At 53.9% G+C, this 19,255-nt stretch overlaps 1 protein-coding gene across 5 annotated transcripts in view; it reads right to left on the bottom strand.

Moving 5' to 3' along the window:
• The window catches only part of SULF2 (sulfatase 2), a 138,744-nt gene that overhangs the window by 19,092 nt on the left and 100,397 nt on the right, over window positions 1–19,255 (bottom strand). For all 5 annotated transcript variants that reach the window (XM_029221366.1, XM_029221368.1, XM_029221369.1 and 2 more), the window contains 7 exons: window positions 18,464–18,633; window positions 13,693–13,843; window positions 12,329–12,504; window positions 8,028–8,156; window positions 6,537–6,593; window positions 5,245–5,374; window positions 3,148–3,340 (listed from right to left, as the gene is read on the bottom strand). In XM_029221366.1, coding sequence (XP_029077199.1) covers window positions 3,148–3,340; window positions 5,245–5,374; window positions 6,537–6,593; window positions 8,028–8,156; window positions 12,329–12,504; window positions 13,693–13,843; window positions 18,464–18,633 — 1,006 coding nt within the window. The remainder of the gene's footprint in view (window positions 1–3,147; window positions 3,341–5,244; window positions 5,375–6,536; window positions 6,594–8,027; window positions 8,157–12,328; window positions 12,505–13,692; window positions 13,844–18,463; window positions 18,634–19,255) is intronic.

Genomic DNA, 19,255 nt, shown 5'->3' with positions numbered 1-19,255 from the left:
ACGAGGTCCGATCCGTGTCTCTCAAGTTCACCTCTGTAACCTCAGCAGCTGGCATATGGCAGGGCTTGCGGATTTGTTGGGAGAAGAAATGAATAAACACCGGCCACCTGGACCCATCCCCGAGGCCTCATCTCCTCCCCCTGGGTCCTGGGTCTCCCTCTGTTCTGGGTTGGCTGCTCTGCCTGCTTCCTCAGCCCACAGCCCACAGCCCAGGGGGTTAGGGGGAGCCGGGGTCTGAGCTGCTCTGGGCCAGGGCGTCTCAACCTCACAACTGGCAACACTGGGGCCGGATAAATCCTGGCTGTGGGAGACTTGACCTGTACCTCACCGGATGCTTAGCAACGTCCACAGCATCCGTTCACTGGATGCCGGTAGCATCCCTCCCGCTGCCCATCACACACGATTACGACAGCCAGAAATGTCACCGCATGGCCAAGTGTCCCTGGGGGGCAAAATCGCCCCCAGTTGAAAACCCCTGCTCTAGGCTGGCTGCTCAGAAAGGAGTGACGGAGACCATCTTGCTGGCAGGCACGTGCAGGAGGAAGAATATTGGGCCAGGCGATGGGGCCCAAGTCGCCCAGGTGGCCGTGTGAGCTGACCTTTCCTGTCTGCTGTGAGGAGCCACCCTCGCCTTGCTCCCAGGATGCTGTGAGGGGCGTATCAGACAGGGCTGTGATGTCACACCGTCCTCCCAGGAGGGCCTGGGTTGAGCCGAGTCTCGGTTATTTAGGTGCATTTTTCTTTCCTCTAAGAATTAATAGGGAAAAAAAAAAGGCTTAACTGAGTCGCAAGTTCTTGTCTTACTTAAACATTACCCAGTGTGCCACGTGCTGAAGCAAGATGTTAGCTGTGTAATTCAACCAATCATTTTATCCGCTAAAAAAAGATTAGCTTAGTAGTTACTAATTAGCTTGTGAGGAATTATAATGGGGGCTCATCTGTTGGGATGCGCCACTTGAGGCGGCAGCCGAGTTGTTGTGGAGACACACCTGCTCTGTAACGAAGCTGTCCTCTGCAAAGACAGGAAGAGACCTCAGTCTGTCGCCAGACACCCAGTCTCTAATTAGGCTACAAGGGAATCTGATTCAGCCTGAAAAGGGAAGGGAATTCTGACACAGGCTACAGCAAGGATGCACCTTGAGGACATTACGCCATGTGAAGTAAGGCAGTCACAAAAGGACAAATGGTGCGTGATTCTGCTTATGTGAAGTACCTAGAACGGTCAAATTCAGAGAAAGCAGACGGGTGGTTGCCAGGGGAGGGATGATGGAGAGTTGTTGTTTAATGGGTACTGAGTTTCAGTTTTGCCAGATAAAGAGAGCTCTGGAGATGGATGGTGATGATGGTTGCACAACGATGTCAATGTACTTAAAAAACGGTTAAGACGGTAAGTGTTAGATAATGCATGTTGTACCACAGTGAAAGAAAACAGAACTAAAATCTCCAATTAGGCTTTGGCTCCCATTAGGTCAGGGAGCAAGACGTGCTAGCCAGGGGACTGGATCTCACTGACGCCGAGTCCTTGGCACCCAGCAACCTGCCAAGCATCCTCAAAGCCCAGGCGCATCCTTATCTGAACGTTCGGCGGGGAGCGTGCTTCCCAGGGAAGCTGACCCTCAGAACGGGGTAATGACCACCCAGTGTGACAGCTGAGTCTTGCAGCCAGGTCCCCCCTTCCCCTCCTCTGCTGGCTGGTTTTCTAACTTTCTGTCCTTCTTCAGCCCCTGCTGGGGGGAGGGGTGAAGGTTAAGGCAGCTTCTCCAGTTGGGAGGGGGGGGCTCTTCCTCCTTGCAAAGTACAGTTGACCCTCGAACAACGTGGGGTTCATCTGTGTATAACTTATAGTCAGAGCCCCGTATCCGTGGTTTCTCTGCATCTGTGGATTCAACCAACCACAGACAGTGGAGAACTGTAGTATTTACTATCAAAGAATATCCATGTGCAAGCGGACCTGTGGAGTTCAAACCCGCATTGTTCGGGGTCAACTGTATAGTCGATTCCCGTCATTCACGGTGGTCCTGTTCTATAGCGTCACCTTGATGCTGAACTAGCGAGTGTGGAACCAGTGCTCCTGGGGGAAATACGGGGTAAGATTCCTGCGAGCTTCGGGTCACAACACGCTTGTCCACCATCAGTACTGGGCCTTACTGCATGTGTGTCTCTGTCATGTCTGTTTAAAGACACCCGATTTGGGCTTCCCTGGTGGTGCAGTGGTTAAGAATCTGCCTGTAAGGGACACGGGTTTGAGCCCTGGTCCGGGAAGATCCCACACGCCGTGGAGCAACTAAGCCCGTGCGCCACACCTACTGAGCCCGTGCTCCACAACAAGAGAAGCCATCACACGGCCAGTGATGGGCCTGTGCACTGCAACGAAGAGTAGCCTCCGCTCGCCGAAACTAGAGAAAGCCCGTGCACAGCAACGAAGACCCAATGCAGCCAAAAAGAAATACATAAATAAGTAAATAAAAAAAAAATAAAGACACCCGATTTAACGCACGTGTTGATTCACCGACATTGAACTCACGGCAGCAGCACCAAGACTCATGCCTGAACGAAGCTTTCTCACTTACGCGTTCCCCTCCATAACGCACATCACAGCCGCCCTGGGCTTGGGGACCCGACACAGGATGTCAGCGCCACCTTGGGGCCACTTTAGATAGGGAAGTCACCAAAAAAAGGTACGAAATACCGCAAACATGACACTAAATAGACATGAGGGCTGAAGGGAGAAGGCAGAGCGCCACCTTGGCCCAACCTCGGCTGGGAGCCTGCACGTTGGGTGACTCGAAATTTTGTGCCACTTTGCAAGTGAACCCGTCCAGTGCCCGGAGTGCAGCTGGAGGGATCCTTTGAAAACACAAATCTGATCCCGGCTCCTCTGCTCAAAACCCTCCGGGGGCTTCTTTCTAGTCTCAGAGGGGCCCCACCACGTGGTCCGGGGCCGTATCCCTCTCTCCTCACTTTCTCTTTATGGTCCTGCTCTTCTTGGCCCTGGACACAGTCAACTTATCTTCCTTCTTATTACTCTCTGCCCCCTGGGACGGGTGGATCGAGACGGGGTGGGATGTGGATCCGTTTGAAGGAACTACTAGGGCTGCCCAGGTGCGGTCCCTCCCCTCCGATCCCCTCCCCTCCCGTCCTGTGTACTCTTCTTGAAGAGCTTCTTCCGGCGTCCGGACAGGCTGAGCTGCTCATCCCCGCTGTCGCAGACGCAGGCCTCGCCGCCCTGTGCGTAGTACTTGGGCACCAGGTTGGAGACGGCCCTGCCCCCGGGCCGTGCGGGGCCCTTGCACTTGTGCAGCTTCAGCTTCCCCGAGGCGTCCTCCACGCACTGCCACTTCTGCAAGACACACCGGGTCCTCAGCCTTCCGGGCCTGGGCCAACCTGCTCGGCCGCTTCTCCTGACTGGCGGCTGCCCCACCGTTCCCGTCCACCCCGGAGACTTCCCTCTAGCGGCCTTAGCTGGACACGGGCTCAAACGGGCTCTGTGATTGGAACGAGCTGCTCCATCATGGATGGACACCTGTCCACCGTGGGAGGAGCACAGAAATGGTACCCAGGGTGATGCGCTGTGGCCGAGGGTGAGCCCAGTCACAGGGAGACCCCTCTAAGCGAAGCTACGGGGCTGCAGGGCATGGCCCGTGTGCAGGGAAGGGCCTTCCTGGAAGGTGCAGCATGAGACGGGCAGTGGCACTGGGGCTGGGGGGCTGGGGGAGGGAGGGCAGTTGAGCAGGGCCGTGACTGCATCCGCTGGCAGGGGAATGTCTGGGCTGGGCTGGGGTCCTGGAGGACCTAGAGCTGTAAGTCTGGGGGCCGTGGCTCGATGCCTCCGCTGCCAGTCTAGGCGCCCAACCCAGCCCCGGCGTTCCTTTCCTTTGGGTTAAGCAGTGCGCTCAGATAATCTGTTCTGAAGATGGCGATACTTGCCCTCTCCCCTTCCTGGGACTGCCAGACCCTACATCTGCAGGGAGACAGTGGGGATGGGCCAGCAGGGGGATTCGACAACAATCCCAGGGGGACAAAGGGCCCCTTGGTCTCATCGGCTCATTTCTTGTAGCTCAGAACTGAAATCGGAACCGTTTCTGGGATCTGCCCAGATCATCAGCTCCAGGAGGGCAGGGCTTTCCGTGCAGGGCATCTGAGGCTGTTGGGGCCCCAGTGCCTGGAACCGTGCCCGGCCACAGAGGCAGTACTGAATGCTGCTCCAGTGTAACCCAAAGCTCTCGCTCAGTGGCACAGACAGGCCCTTCCCAGACAAGATGCCCTCCAGAGCATGGGGAGGGGTCGGGGGTGGTGAACAAGCGCTGGGCGGCCGAGGCACAGCCACGAGGACAGGCGGGCGCTAATTCTGAGCCTAGTGATAAGACAGAGCTGCCTGGATGCAGCCTGTGAGACCCACCCAGCTCATGCCCTGGCCTTGGCAGCCTTGGTCTATTAATAAGAAATGGAATGTGGAGGCCCTGGCTTTACTTATTCTTACTGGTGAAACAGGCATGCATCTTCAGGCCTGAGCCGCCGTGGACGAGCTCAAAGTCCCAGCTCACAGACCGAGGCAGGGAAGCACCTACTGTCTGCCCTGCTTGCTCGTCAGCCCTCCCCTCCCTGCAATCTCCGAACCGCGCCTCCTGCTTGGGTCCCTCTTTAGAAGGCTCTGCCCCCACCCCTCCCCTCTCCTCTCCAGCGCCCACCTCGGCCTCCTCAGGAAGTTCAGACTCTCCAAAACATGAGTCACAGTTTCTGCTACCTCTAAATACTACCTGGATTATAATTTCCTTAATATTTCTCTTGAAATCAATTCACATTTTTAAAACTTAAACTTATTTACTTAAAAAGGTAATTTCCTATTATTCCTATATAAGTGGAAAACCAGCCACAATGATGCTCTGGGAGAGTGAATACAATGTAAATGCTTATTTAACTGTGTAAATATTGTGCAGAGGTTGGCTATGTCTTTGTTAAAGAGGGATCGGGCAGGAGTCACAGCAGCTAAAGACACACATGCACCCCCAGGAGACTTTGCCTCTAATGTGAGCAGGATTGGAAGAACTTTCTGAGTGTCGCCTGTACCACCTGGCATCACCCTGCGTCTCACACATCAGCAGGGGCGCTGGACCCACTGGCTCCGCTGGTCTGAAGGCCGAGGAGCAGGCCTGGGTCGTGGTTAGCCGGGGTGGCCACTGGGAGGGAAGAAGGGAGGGCAGGGGTACCCTCCCCAGCCCCAGGGCACCAGCCGAGCATCCTCACCTGCCCCAGCTGCTCACACGCGGTCTGGTACTCGGCCCGCTGACACAGGTCTTTCACACGCTGGTACTTGGGCAGGAAGTTCTCCTCCGGGGCATCCACCTTGTCACTGTCCCTCTTGTGGAGCAGTTTGCTGTGGGGCAGAGAGTGGAAGTGGGGCTGGCCGCCCAGCTCTGGAGGAGTGCACGGCCCCGCTCAGCCCTGGTGTAGGGTCACCATGGAGGATGCAGGTCCAGCTGGGCCACATCTTCTGATTGTCAACAGACTTAAGAAATGGGGATTTTCTACAAACAACAAATGCTGGAGAGGGTGTGTGCACTGTTGGTGGGAATGTAAATTGATGCAGCCACTATGGAGAACAGTATGGAGGTTCCTTAAAAAACTAAAAACAATTACCATACGACCCAGCAATCCCACTACTGGGCATATACCCTGAGAAAACCATAATTCAAAAAGACATGTGCACCCCAACGTTCACTGCAGCACTATTTACAATAGCCAGGTCATGGAAGCAACCTAAATGCCCATCGACAGACGAATGGATAAAGAAGATGTGGTACATATATACAATGGAATATTAGCCATAAAAAGGAACGAAATTGGGTCATTTCTAGAGACATGGATGGATCTCGAGACTGTCATACAGAGCAAAGTAAGTCAGAAAGAGAAAAACAGATATCGTATATTAACACATATATGTGGAACCTAGAAAAATGGTACAGATGAACCGGTTTGCAGGGCAGAAATTGAGACGCAGAGAACAAACGTATGGACACCAAGGGGGGAAAGCGGCAGGGGTGTGTGTGTGATGAATTGGGAGATTGGGATTGACATGTATACACTGATGTGTATAAAATGGACGACTAATAAGAACCTGCTGTATAAAAAAATAAAATAAAATTCAAAAAAAGAAATAAAAGGAAATGGGCATTTTATAAAAATCCTCCCAAATTACATGAGTTGGCATTAAGTTAAAAAGCATGTGAGACATTATACAGACAGGACAAAACGTGTCTGAAGGATACAGGTGGCCTCCAGATGCAAATTCTATGTCAACCATAGGAAAAGCGAACGGGCTTCCTTGTATACAGGAGGCTGTGGACACAAATTCCCAGCCCCTGGTGGAAGGTGTCATAATAGCAATGGGATCCCTCCTGCCCTCGACAGTGAGATCTTTAATATCATGGGTGCAGGTGGGGCTGCCAGGCGCTTCCTGGGACGGGGCAGAAGGGGGTTACCCGGGTGCTGCTCAGCTCAAACGTCCTGGGGCAGCTCCTCCAGGCCCTGGCACTCACCCTCTCTCCACTAGGAAGGAGTCCCGCCAGACCCTCATCTTCTTTTTCAAGTGAAACCTGGGGGAAAAAAGCACACTTCCATCTTCTCATCAATGTGTGGGGCTCACGCGTCCCTCTGTCCTCCCAGAGGCAGGGATGGTGCTCAGAGCCAGCCTTGATTCACAATCAGCACAGACCCGGGGGGCAGTTGGGGCGAGCGGGGGATGCTCACACCCCCCCAGGGCAGAGCTGTATTTCCCCAGAGACTTGGGTCTGAAGGTACATGGGGCAGAAATGACCCAGGTCAAAGTTGCTCTAAGTCACACATAGTCGTGTGTGTGTGTCTCCGTGCCTCCCAGGAAGTCCAACAGTTCCCCAGTGTCAGAAGAGATCGCTTCCTCTTTAGTTCAGCACCAGATGCAACTTGTCCCGACTTCAGGTTAATTACATTGTGTTTTGGCAGGATTTCTTTCTCTTTGATCCTCTGCAGTTGGATTTGTGTAATTTAAGTGTGCATTTCATGTAGTTTCACTCTATCATTTCCATTTCCCAGATGGGGCCTCAGGCTGAGAGAGGAAGCTTCCATCCTGCACCTGACTCCCGGGTGTCCTGGCTCCCAACCCAGTGCCCCCGCCCCCCAAAACATGCCCATTTTGTACTCTTACAGCTCATAACACCTTCTAGTCAGAGGGAGGAGGCTCAACAGAGGTGGTTCCTCCTACAGGACAATCGGATGTGGACAGACAGTGCCCATCAGGGCTGGACCCGCTGAGCTGCAGGAGATACAAGCTGGAGGCTGCCATCAGTGCTGTGAGGCTAACTCAGTGGGCAGTAGCACTGGTGGCCACTAGATGTCGCTGCTGCCACAGCAGTGAAAGTGTCCTCCTCCTTTCCTGTCCCCACCAGACCCAACTCACCTTCCCACCTAGTTTTTGCTCACCATCACTGTTCTTTTTTCTGCCTCCAGCACACCTAGGAATATGTTCCCATCATACCATCCGGCCTTAGAGCATGGCGATTAAGAGACTCTAGCTGTAGCCTAGAGGCTGAATGCCCGGAGTTGGGTCCAGACCTGCCAAGAGACCTCTGACAAGTCACTTGACTTCTCTGGATTCAATTTCCAAATTGCTAAGATGGGATCATAATAATGCCTACCTCACTGCGTTACTGTGAAGATCAAAATGATAAAATCCCCTACAAAGCATAGCAAAGGCCTGGCATATAGTACGTGCTTAATTAGTGTTAACTGCTGTTGATATTTTTTCAAGTTTTATACAATTTTAGCTCTGGAGGGTCCTCGACTGGTCACCGTGGCCATATTCCAGCTGGGAAGGTGGACTCTTAGAGAGGGGGCTTCCTTCTCTCCCACGGCAGGTTAAGTGGTCAGGATGGGAGGCCCCAGAGCCCCAGCTCCTGACCTTGGAAATACCCCCTCTCAGACCCACACGGCTCGGCCACGAGTTCATACAGTTCGGGATGCCCGGTACCCCAGCACCCACCCCGGCCCCTCACCGATTTGCTGGCCGCTCTGTGTCCAGCAGCTTGAGGATGGATTTCCCGTCCATATCCGAGGGGATGTCCAGTCCTGCGATGTCCAGGATGGTGGGGGCCAGGTCAATGTTGAGGACAATGTGGGGATTCCTGAGGGAGGCATGGAGAGCAGGACTCAGTCACCTGGGCTGTGATGACCCAGCCTCCCTCGGGAGAGGGGCCGCCGGAGGGATGGAGACCGCCAGGGGCTGACGCCCTGAAGGTGGGAAAGCTGCCATTGATCGTGTCACTCTCCTGCACCTCAGCCCTCAAAGCTCCCCTCTCTGCCCCAATTCAGCTAAACCCCACCCCTAACCTGTACCCTCCACACCACCACAGGGGCTGCACTTCACAGGCCCCAGCTGGCTTCTGCTTGTCTGTTTCTTCTGCCAGGAATGCCCTCTCTGCCCCCACTCTCTGAACAAAGGACACCTTCCTTTAAGACACACCCCAAATCCTGGATCTTCCCCCAGACCCTTCTCTGAACCTCTGAGGCAAACACTGGCCCCCTTGCTGTTCCTAGAAGGCCAAGAACAGTCTGGCCTCAGGGCCTTTGTCCTTGTGTCCCCTCTGCCCAGAATGTTCTTCCTCCAGACTCCAGTGAGCACTCTTACTCACCACCTTTAGTTCTTCCCTCAACGATTACCAAGTGGCCCCAAGATCCCCGTGCTCTGGGGTCCACACCCCACCGTGATCCCCTCCCCTTGAAGGTGGGCCAAACAGCTGGAACACGGCAAAGGTGATGGGGATGTCCGACCAAGGTGATGTCACGTGACATACGACTCTGTCTTGTTAGCTGTCCCTCCCTCATTTCTCATGGCTTTGAAGAAGAAAGCTGCCGTAAACTCGCCCCTAGCAAGGACACCTGCTGAATACTCTGAGAGGCAGGCTGTGTGAGTTCAAGTCCTCTGTTTGCCCTTGAACAGCCCCCGGAGTGGGGAAACAGGTCCTTCCCCAGTTGAGCCTCCAGATGAGACAGCAGCCCTGGCTGATGCCTTGATTTCAGCCTAAGCAGAGGACCGACCTAAGCTACGCCTAGACTTCTGACCCACAGAAACTCTGAGATAAAGCACGTGTGTTGCTTTCAGTTGCTAAGTTTCTAGTGATTTGTTACACAGCACAGATTACTGACACAAGGCCCTTCCTGAGGACCCCATTTAGAACTGCACCCGTCCCCACGCTCGGCCCCTTCTTTGCTCTGTCTTGCTCCTGAAGCCTTGTCACCCTCGCATTTTACTATGTATTTTACTCATTTATCTGGTTGATTGTCTATTGCCCAATTAGAATCTAATGGGAAGGCAGACGTTTTTGTCTGTCTTGTTCGCTTCTCTATCTGTAGTACTTTTACACTTAGAGAACACAGTAGGTGCTCAGTAAGTGTTAGTTAAGTGAGTTTTGTTATCTACCGCTGCCATGCGTCTGTCACTTCTCCCGTGTCCTGTTTCTACATGGGGTGTTCCCGACATGGTGGTTAAGTGACTTTCAGGCTGTGCCCGGCACAGGGCCTGCACCGGTTGGATGGATCATGGCCACATGGACACATTCTCCATCAAGGTGGCACAGTGCCCTCCCTGCCCCTGTCTGGTTCCCTGGGGTTGGGGGGCAGGGCCTGGGTCCGAGGGTCTCGGATGTCTTTCACTTCCTCTCTCTCCCTAGCCCAGCACCTTGTGAACACTGGACAGGTAGTCAGGTGTGCTGGTTTCAGGGGAACCACTGACTGAAACCGCCCGTCCTGACCAGGCAGGTAGTAACCATTTGCATGAGTTATCTTACAGCAGGAGGTCCTGGTAAGGAACGCGGAACTGACACGTTACCACCAATCAGAAAAATTCGGGAAAGGTCAAAAGGAGAGAGGAGACGCCAGTCCATATGTCCTACCAACCTCCCAGAATCCTTCTCGCTAGAATCTATCTTGGTTGAGCGATGTGCGGGCTACCAGGAAGGACCCTGAGTCAGAATGATTGGCCAGAGACAACCTGGAAACTAACCCCATTCCCGTAAAACCCCAGACTGTGAGCCACGTGGCAGAGCAGTTCTCCTGGGGTCCCTGACCCTCCTGCTCTCCCCCTGGGCTCCCCTTCCCAATAAATTCTCTTGCTTTGTCAGCACCTGTGTCTCCTCGGACAATTCCTTTCTGAGTGTTAGACAAGAGCCCACTCTTGGGTTCTGGAAGAGGTCCCCATTCCTGCGACACTGGGGTGGTCACGGGGGTGAGGCTGGGGAAGGTGGGTGAAGCTGCCTGGTGGAGGGGCTTGAAGCTAGCAAGAGGCGTGACCAGACCACTTAATCAGGCAGGAGGAGGGAGCTGGAAAAGTCCGTTGGGTGAGGGGGCGCCAGGGTGAATGTTGGCAACTAGCAGCTGGATTGACCTGAGGTCGTCCACGGATCCTGCTGCCCCCAGGCTGGGTGGGATGGACAGGACTGCTTTTCCCACCCAGCACCCACACCTTGCTTGGTGGGAATAGTTTCCAGTTCTGGAGGCACTACCTGGCCCCATTCAGATTCCACCACCTGATGTACTCAGCCCGGTCACACAAGGTTTTCTATCACCCTGGCTACAGTGAGTGGCTCAGGGATGGACACGTGACCAGTCAGGGCAGTGAGAGTCAGCCTCAGGGCTTCCATTCAAACCACTTTTAGGCCATTTCCCAAGCTGAACGGCCTAGAAGTCTGGGGCTGTGGTGACCCTGCCACCATGAGAAAAAAAGCTGGCCTGAGAATGAAGCCAATTCAGAGGATGCAGGACTGAGAGATGGAAAATGAGAGCTTCCTGTTGTCATTGTGTGACTGCTGGATCCCACCATACCTGAAGCCAGCACTAACCTTGGACTTTCCAGTTACTTTAGTGACTGCATTCCTCATATCTTATTTTATTTGCCTTGTTCATTTTGAGAGTCATTTCCGTTCACAACTCAAGGAGTCCTGGCTGTCAGCCCCAAGTCTGACATTAGCACTCTCTTTCTCTGTGGTTTTGGGTCCTAAGAACCAGATCACAGACTCTGAGGCTGACCAATACAATAAGAGATGCTGGATTATAGCTCTGTCCACCTTCGTTTTTCGAAAGCAAATAATCCCAGTGACTTTAATGGTCATATATATTCTTACCTAAAAAGGAAAAACATTTACAAATATCAAAGTCCCAGTTTTGAGACGAATTCCAGCTCCGTCCCCCCTGTGCCATGTAACCTCAGGCAACTTAACCTGTGCCTCTGTTTCCTTGCGTTTAAAACAGGGATGATACTAGCATCCACCTTATAGCGTTGCTGTCACGCGTAAGTGGATTACCTGGATATAAGTGCTTAGACCAAAGCCTGAAGAATCAGCACTGGATCAGCACAGCTATCGCTATAATAGCTATTATTATAGGCGGGGCCCTGAAATCCAGACAGGCAGGGATTTGATGAGGTTGGCAGAGGAACAGTGATGAGGCTGGGCTAGAGCTCACACTGTCTGCTTTCTGGAATTTCCACCAAACCTCCCAGGCGGTGGGAACATCTTGGTCCCAAGACGGCGCCACCAACGCCCTTTCGGGAGGAATTCTGAAGAAAGCCGAGTCAGTGCCTGCGCGTGTTCTCGGCTCAGATGGAAGTCAGACCTGATGCGCACCTGAACGGTGATTTATCTGCATTTCAAAACACGTTCGAGTTGGTCTCCATGACGTCTAGGCTCATCCGAGGACGCTGCTGCTGTGATTCCTGGCCTTTCTACCTCTCCCTGCCCCAGACACGGCATTTTTGCTGCCAGAACATGTCATTTCAAAGGTTAACCCAAGGACAATGCTGGCCAAGGGCCCACGTGGCCCTCGAGGAAGGATGGGGGAGGCTGCTTCCCTTAGCGCTGTGGCCAAGCTGGCCCAGCTGATCTCAGCGGATGACGCCGCCCGGGCCGAGATGGCTGGGCTCCTCCCTGACAACCTCCAGACCCAAAGACCGCTCAGGCCAGACAGAAGTCGAGGTGGCACCCCCATGCATTGGCGGTGACACATACACAGTCCAGGTCCCCGATTCCCCGGCACAGTGCCCACCGCGGACAGTCTGTTTTCACAGGTGCTAACAGCTCCCGGCCTCTCCTTCCCCAGTAGAGGGGTATGCAATCCTCCCCGGGTGGCATCACCACCGTTTCGCTCAGCACCGAGGTCCGCCTGCCTGAATCGTGTGCCGCCCCGGGGAGTGGCTCGGGGCTGCCCGCTGAGCTACCTGCTGCTTGCCCATCTGGGTGCCCGTGGAGCCTGGAGGCCTCCCTGGGACTTTGGGGTGCTGGGGAGGGGTGGGTGGTGCACTTACAGCGAGCCGGCCTCCACGTTGGGGCCCCTAACGTAGAACGGGACCCTGATGTCGAACTCGTAGGGCATGGACTTCCCTTTCACCAGGCCGAACTGGCCGATGTGGTAGCCGTGGTCGGCGGTGTACACGACATACGTGTTGTCCAGCTCACCTGTCTCCACCAGCATGTTGTAAATCTGAAACGCAGGCGGGGTGGTGAGGACACGCGGAGGGAAGGCGGGCAGTGCGCCCGGCCCGCTGTCCCAAAACACGATGCTGTGCTGGGGGCTCAGGCCCCCGTCCCTCCGGCTTCGGGTCTTCACTCAACTGTCACCTCTCGGCGGGGCCCCTGGGGCTGACCCATGCATCATCGTAGCCTCCCCACCTCCTGTCCCCCTTTACTTGTCTTCCCAGCACTTCTCACCTCCCCCTCTTCTACTTATTCGTGGACTACGTCCCTGCATTAGAATGGACGCCCCATCAGGGCAGGGACCTCTGTCATTTTATTCCCTGCTGTGTCCCATGTGTGCTGGCACTCGACAAATGCTGTTGGGTGAATGAGTGAATGAGTGAATGAGTGAATGGCCTGGGGCAGGAGTCTGTGATCTACAACAGTGCTGCGCAACAGAACTTTCTGCAGTGCCGGCAATGTTGACACCTATGGCACCAGCCACGCTTGGTTATTCAGCACTTCAAACGTGGCCAGTGCACCCGAGAAACTAAATTTGAAATTTCGTTGTATTTTACTGAATTTAAACAGTCATGGATAAAATTTAAGAAATATATCCATGCAATGGAGTATTATTTAGCCATAATAATAATAAAAAACGAAGCGCTGAACATGCTCCCACCTGGATGAACCTTGAAATCATCATACTGAGTGACCACATATTGTAGGACTCGTCTTACATGAAATGTCCAGGATCCACAGAGACACAAAGTAGATGAGCAGGTGGCTAAGGCGAAGGGGTGAGGGGAGTTTGGGGTAATGGCTAAGGGCTGCGGGGTTTCTCTCTGGGGTGACGGAACTTCTAAAATCGACCGTGATCGTACAACCCTGCCAACATATGAAAACCACTGAAACATACACTTGAATTGGGTGAGCTAGGTGCTATGTGAATCGTAGCCCCATAAAGCTGCTAAGAAAATGTACGCAGGTGCAGGCGGCTCCTACAGTGAACAGATCAGAGCTGGAATACAAGTGCCCCGAGGGCAGGGGTTTCGTCTGGATTGCTCAGAGCTGTCTCCCTGGCCTGGAACGGCGCCTTTGCCTTCTGCCTGTTTCCATTCCTCTCCAGCTGAGGATGCTCGGAGGGGTGTGTGGGGAGGGGCAGGGAGGCTGCAGGCCTGGCGTGGCTGGGATGCTCGGGAGGAGGGCAGCCTACCGTCTCCATGGAGTCATCCACGGACAGGAGGGTCTGCAGGCGCTTCCTCTGCAGCACATTGGTGAACTGCATGTGGATGGGCTTCATGGGCCCCGTGTAGCGCATGATCCAGTGCTTGTCGGGGTTGGGCGCATAGTTGTAGCTCGGGGTGCTGGCGGGCAGACAGGCACAGAGGTCAGGTCAGGCCGGGGGTGGGGGGGGTGCCTGGGCCCCGCCCCCAGGTCCCCCCACGCCTCAGGGGAGCAGCCTCCCCGCGCTGGGGTGAAACCGCCCCCATCTGGACGCCAGAGCGTCGGGGGCTCTGCCCCACGTTAGGTCAGCATCTCTTCACATGCGGGGCATGCACGTGGGAAGACTGGGGGGCACAGCCGTAGATAACCTGGAGCCCCAAAGGGAGAACGTCCCTCCCATTTAAGCCCGGTTAGCACGCCCATCACGTGAAGGCTAAAGTCTCCGTCTGTGCCGGGCTCTCCTCAGCACCTCTCTAGAATTTGCTCGCCTCCCTTTTGAAAGAAGGAGAGGGCCTCCTGTGGGCACAGCACCCAACTCTAATTTAATAGCACTGCATTTACTTTTCAGTTACCTTGGGTAGATGGCAAGTGACAGTTATCGTGGTCAATTAAGGCGTGACTACTGAATTTCCTTTTGCAATAGATTTTGGTTAAAAAAAAGGAAACTGGTTAAAAATTAGGTTCATAATAGGCAAAACTGTGAGGACGGTGCCTGAATGTGTCCATTTGGGACACGCCACGTTCTCTGACTTAGCTGTCACAGCTATTCTTCCCGCGTGGTTTAATTTCCCATTTACAAAAGAGGAAACGGGGTCAGAGGAGTTCCGAGACCTGCCCATGGTCTCACTGAGTGGACGGTGGAGCCACTGGCTCCGTCACTGGAGTGACTTCTGCTGTGGGGTCAGCTGTGATGCCTAATGATAAACGAACAAATACATGGTAATCTTTGACCAGCCCCGAATGGGCACTGACCACGCGCTGGCCACACCCGGAAGGGTTTGCCTACATCATCTCATTTAATACTCAGAACAGTCCTAGGAGCTGGTGCTTTCCTTCTCCTTGTGTGAGACATGCGGACACGGAGGCTCAGTGAGGGGACAGACTTGCCAAAGGCAGAGCTGGGGTTTGAGCTCCAGGAGTGGGAAACCCCACAAGGCATGGGTGTCCCTCGCAAAGGGTCTGGTGATCCTGGAGGCTAAGGCTCCCCTCAGGTCTTACCCACCCCCTCCCCAGGCAAAGCTGCAAAGAGAGGAAGTTTCCACTGCTTGAAGACAAAAAGCTTTTCGAGATGGCTCTTCAGGGGGCAAGGGCTGCGGGGCGTGGGGGAGGGTAGGAGGGCCCCAGACTCCCTTCCTTCGTCAGGACCTCAGCCCCTCCCTCCCCGGGGTAGAAGGAAGGACACGTCAGCTTGTGGTGCAGCCTGATAGCTGTGGAGACTGTTGCTATGTAGAGCGGGGGTGAGTCATAAGATTCCTCCTGGACTTCGCTTGAGTTTCTGGCTGGTCTCCTGCCGCTAAATCCAAGCCAGCCCGCGGCCTCCTTTGATTATGAGAAACGCCGCTCTCTCCTGTGGGCCGGCTTAGGGCCTGACCCTCGTGTAGAACATCCCAGGAGCGGGGCCACCCCCCCTCGCCGCCCTCCCCCACCGAGGAGCTGGAGGGGTGCTGCTGGGCCAGGGGCTGCACAAAGAGATGCCCTTGGGGCTGTTGGGGGTTTTGGGAAAATTGTTCCCGTGGCCCCAGGGGCCCAATTCAGGATGTAATTTTGAGCAATCATCCCTGAATCTCTTAGATTCTCTCGGGCTGGCGTCTGCCCTTGAGAACAGTGAGGGGTGAGTCTGTCAAGAGTCTGATTTCGGAGGCCCTTTCTCTGGAGACGTCTTTCGAGCAGGATCTGGAGGCCAGCAGGCTGCGGAGCCTGGGGTCCTGCTTGGGGCCGAGGCCGGCTTTCTGGTCCCCTGCTTGAGGCCAGGCTCCCCCTGCTACCCCGGGATGGTGTCACATTTTCACATGAACCCAGATGCCTGCTGAACAAAGAGTCGAAACCCTCACCTCCACAAGAATCCGAGGAATGTCTGCTCGTTCACAACCGGCCTGAAGCACAACATCCCCTCCCACCGTGTGTCCGGAGGCCGAGGGGCAGGAGCCCTGGCTCCCAGCCCCACCCCGAGGATGTGAGATCGGGCCTGGCTCCCGTGATAAACGGAGAGGTCCGTGAACCCATTCAGATGCCACGCTTCAGAGGAAGCTCTGGGGGCTGTGGGTGTGTGTGCCTATGTGTCTTTTGTCTGTGTGTGTCTCTGTGTGTTTGTGTGTCTGTGTATGTTTCTGTGTGTGCGTGTCTGTATGCTTGTGTATCTTCATGTTTGTGTGTATCTGTGTGTGCATCTGTGTTTATCTTTATGTGCGTTTGTGTGTGTGTGTATATGTGCTTGTATCTTTGTATCTGCGTGTGTTTCTGTGTATGTCTGCATATCTGTGTGTATGTGTATCTGTGTGTCCGTATATGTGCTTGTATGTATATGCCTGTGTTTGCATGTGCATTTGTGTCTATATATGTCTGTGTATTTATTTGTATCTTTGTGTGTGTTTGTGTCTGAGTTCCGTGTGTCTGTGTGCATTTGTGTATCTGTGTATATATCTGTATGTATCTATTTGTATCTTTGCGTATTTGTGTCTGTATCTGTGTGTGTGTGTGTTTGTGTGTGTCTGCGTGCATCTGTTTGCATCTTTGTGCGTGTACGGAGCTGGCTGGGGGGTGGATGGGGCCCTGGGCTGGTGCAGTGGGACCACATCGCAACGAGCAGCATTTTTCAGAACCCACAAGCCCAGCCCGAGAACATGGCACAAGGCTTGATGGGGTGAGAGTCTCTGACAGGAGTCTCGTGATAGAAAGATCTGGAACTCTGTCCCCTCCTCAGCTCTCCTGACTGTCATAATTAAACATCCCAGCTGCAGAACTTTCTGGTTTTGGGTTTTGTTTTGAAAATGATTATACCCCAGAGATAAGAGAGCCTTTCAAACATAGCCCTAATAAGGCACAGGGGGTGCTCTGGGTAAGTAATGGCAGCAGGCGTTGCTCATGTTCAATTTCTATAATTTTCATTTCAAAGGGAAAATAAATGAGCAGGCAATGTCAAACCATCTCATCATGAAACTCCAGGGCTGCTGGGGGGCAGGGTGCCAGCACCCCTTTTAGAGGAGACACTGAAGAAGCAAAGTGTACCTTCCCCCACTCCGCGGCTCCTCCCTTAGGGGGACTGAGTTGGCCACATGCCCCCTCCCTCAAAGGTGGGCTGTGGGTGAGGGTGGGAGGCTGGCATCTCAGGCAGGAGGAGAGGGCTGGGGTGGGGGGCAGCCACGGCAGATGTGCAGAGAGGCAGTGCTGCCGTCTGCGGAGTGAGAGGGGTGCTGCAGTCCCTGGAATGCAGTTCTCCACCATCTGTCAAATCCTGCTCCCCAAAGACCAGGGGATCAGCAGGTTAATACACTGCCTCATCCTCTCGGAGCCACTCCGGGCTCTGTCAGAAAGTAATCACGGCAAGGGGGCTGAGGAGGGCAGTGCATTCTGATTGCAATGGAAATTAAACACCCGGAATATTCAGGCGGGCTCCAAATCACCCAGTCCTCGTCGCCCCAATGTCACAGCAAGGGCTGCTGAGTGTCGCTGCTAAGCAGGAGGTGGTCTGAGGCAGAGAAAAGCAGAAGAACTTTCCAGAAGGATTTACTAGCCAGCTGGAGGGAGGAGGACTGGAGGGGTGGGCAGAGAGATGGGAGGCAGGAATGGGCGCCGCATTTGAATTCGAGCTCTGCCATTTACCAGCTGGGTGACCTTAGGGGAGTTACCTCACCTCTCTGTGCCTCGGTTTTCCCATTGGTAAAATGGGAATACCAAGTGCGACAAGCAGCCTCCAAGAGAGCCCTCAATAGCCCCCACTTCCTGGTAATCACACACTTGTACCCCCTCCCATACTGTAGGAGCACTGGTCTGGGCAACCAATAGAATGTGGGAGAGATGGTGTGTCACTTTGAGATTAGGTTATAAAAGACTGCATCAGCCCGATGGTGAGATCTGCTGGTTGAGGGGCAGCCGTGTGAGTGAGCCCCAGGCAAGCCTCAGATGGCGGCAGCCCCAGCTGACACCTTTTTCACAACCTCGGGAGACCCTGAGCTAGAACCTTCCAGATAGGCCACTCCCAGATTCCTGACTCACAGACACGGCGCGGTGACACGCGTTGGTGTTTTAAGTTGCTCAATTTCGGGGTAACTTGTTATGCAGCAATAGATAACTGATACACCAAGGGTCACTGGGAATATTCAGGGATTCACTGCAACGCACAGGGCTTAGCACAGAGCCTGCCATGGAGTCAACAGCTTATAAAGGCTGTGAATATATTAGTAGTCTGAGGAAGCTATGGACCCTTTCTCAAAAGTGTTTTAAAATGTGCAAAATAAAATACACAGATTGCAAAGGAAAACTATCATACGGGTATACACCTGAAATGCTGTTCTACCCACAGACCTCTCGGTGGGAGGATGTGGGTCCCAAGTTAAAAACTCTTGTTGCCTGCTTTGCGTTGTTATTACTGGATCTGTATCCCAGTTTCCTCAGAGATCAGCTGTGTGTCCCTGGCTTCTTTAAACCGGGAGGATTAGAGACAAGAGACAGCCTCGTCTCTGTCATTACATCACTGTGACCAAGCCGGACCCTCCCACCTTCGTGCCACCCAGCAGCTCTGCAGGCAGCGCCCCGAAGCTTACATGTGCTGCGATGCGTTGGGGAAGAGGCTTGAGTACTGGGGGGCCGAGTCCTCGGGGCCGTGAGGGGCTGCGTGGCTGATGACCATGAGAACGGGCCTGTGCGGGTACATCTTCTTGGATGTACGGAAGAAGCTCACGCTGTCGTTGGTGATCAGGTCTGTCAGGTAGTCCTGGGGGGTGGGGAGAGACAGGAGAAGGTGTGAGGAGCTGGGCATCCGTGCTGAGCGCCTGCCATGTGCCAGGCGCCGTGCCGGGCATCGGGGACACAGCAGTGACCAAAATAGACAATCCCTCGCAGAGCCGACGGTCTAGGGGCAAACAGACAATAAATAAGCAAGTAAAACAGGGAATGTCAAATGATGTTATGCACAACAGAAAAAAAAAGCAGAGAAGGGATTAGGGAGGACGGGAGAGGAATTACAATTTGTCATTCATTCGTGATAGATCTTAAAATAATAATAGCTAACACTATTGAGTTCTTATGGCGCTCCAGGAATTGCTCTGTGTTTACATGCATTAGCTTGTTTAATTCTTATATAGCCCTAGAATGTAGGTGTGATGATAAACCCTGTTTTCCAGAACAGGAAATGAAGACCCGGAGAAGTTAAGTGAATTGCCTCATGTCACACAGCTGATAAATGTTGCAGCCAGGCCTCCTGAGTGCTGGTCCCTAAGCCTGAAGTCTTTTCAAGGCTCCAGGGATACCATCATGCAGGGTGGATACATCCCTGCAATCCTGGAGGGTCTGTACTGGGGGCGGGAGCAGACAAACGTATAAACGAAGAGCCAAGA

The sequence above is a fragment of the Monodon monoceros genome, unplaced genomic scaffold (genome assembly GCF_005190385.1).
Source record: "Monodon monoceros isolate NGI ecotype Baffin Bay Population unplaced genomic scaffold, NGI_Narwhal_1 Super_Scaffold_13, whole genome shotgun sequence".
In the NCBI taxonomy this organism is placed as follows: Eukaryota; Metazoa; Chordata; class Mammalia; order Artiodactyla; family Monodontidae; genus Monodon; species Monodon monoceros.
This window is presented reverse-complemented; position numbering and strand designations above follow the sequence as displayed.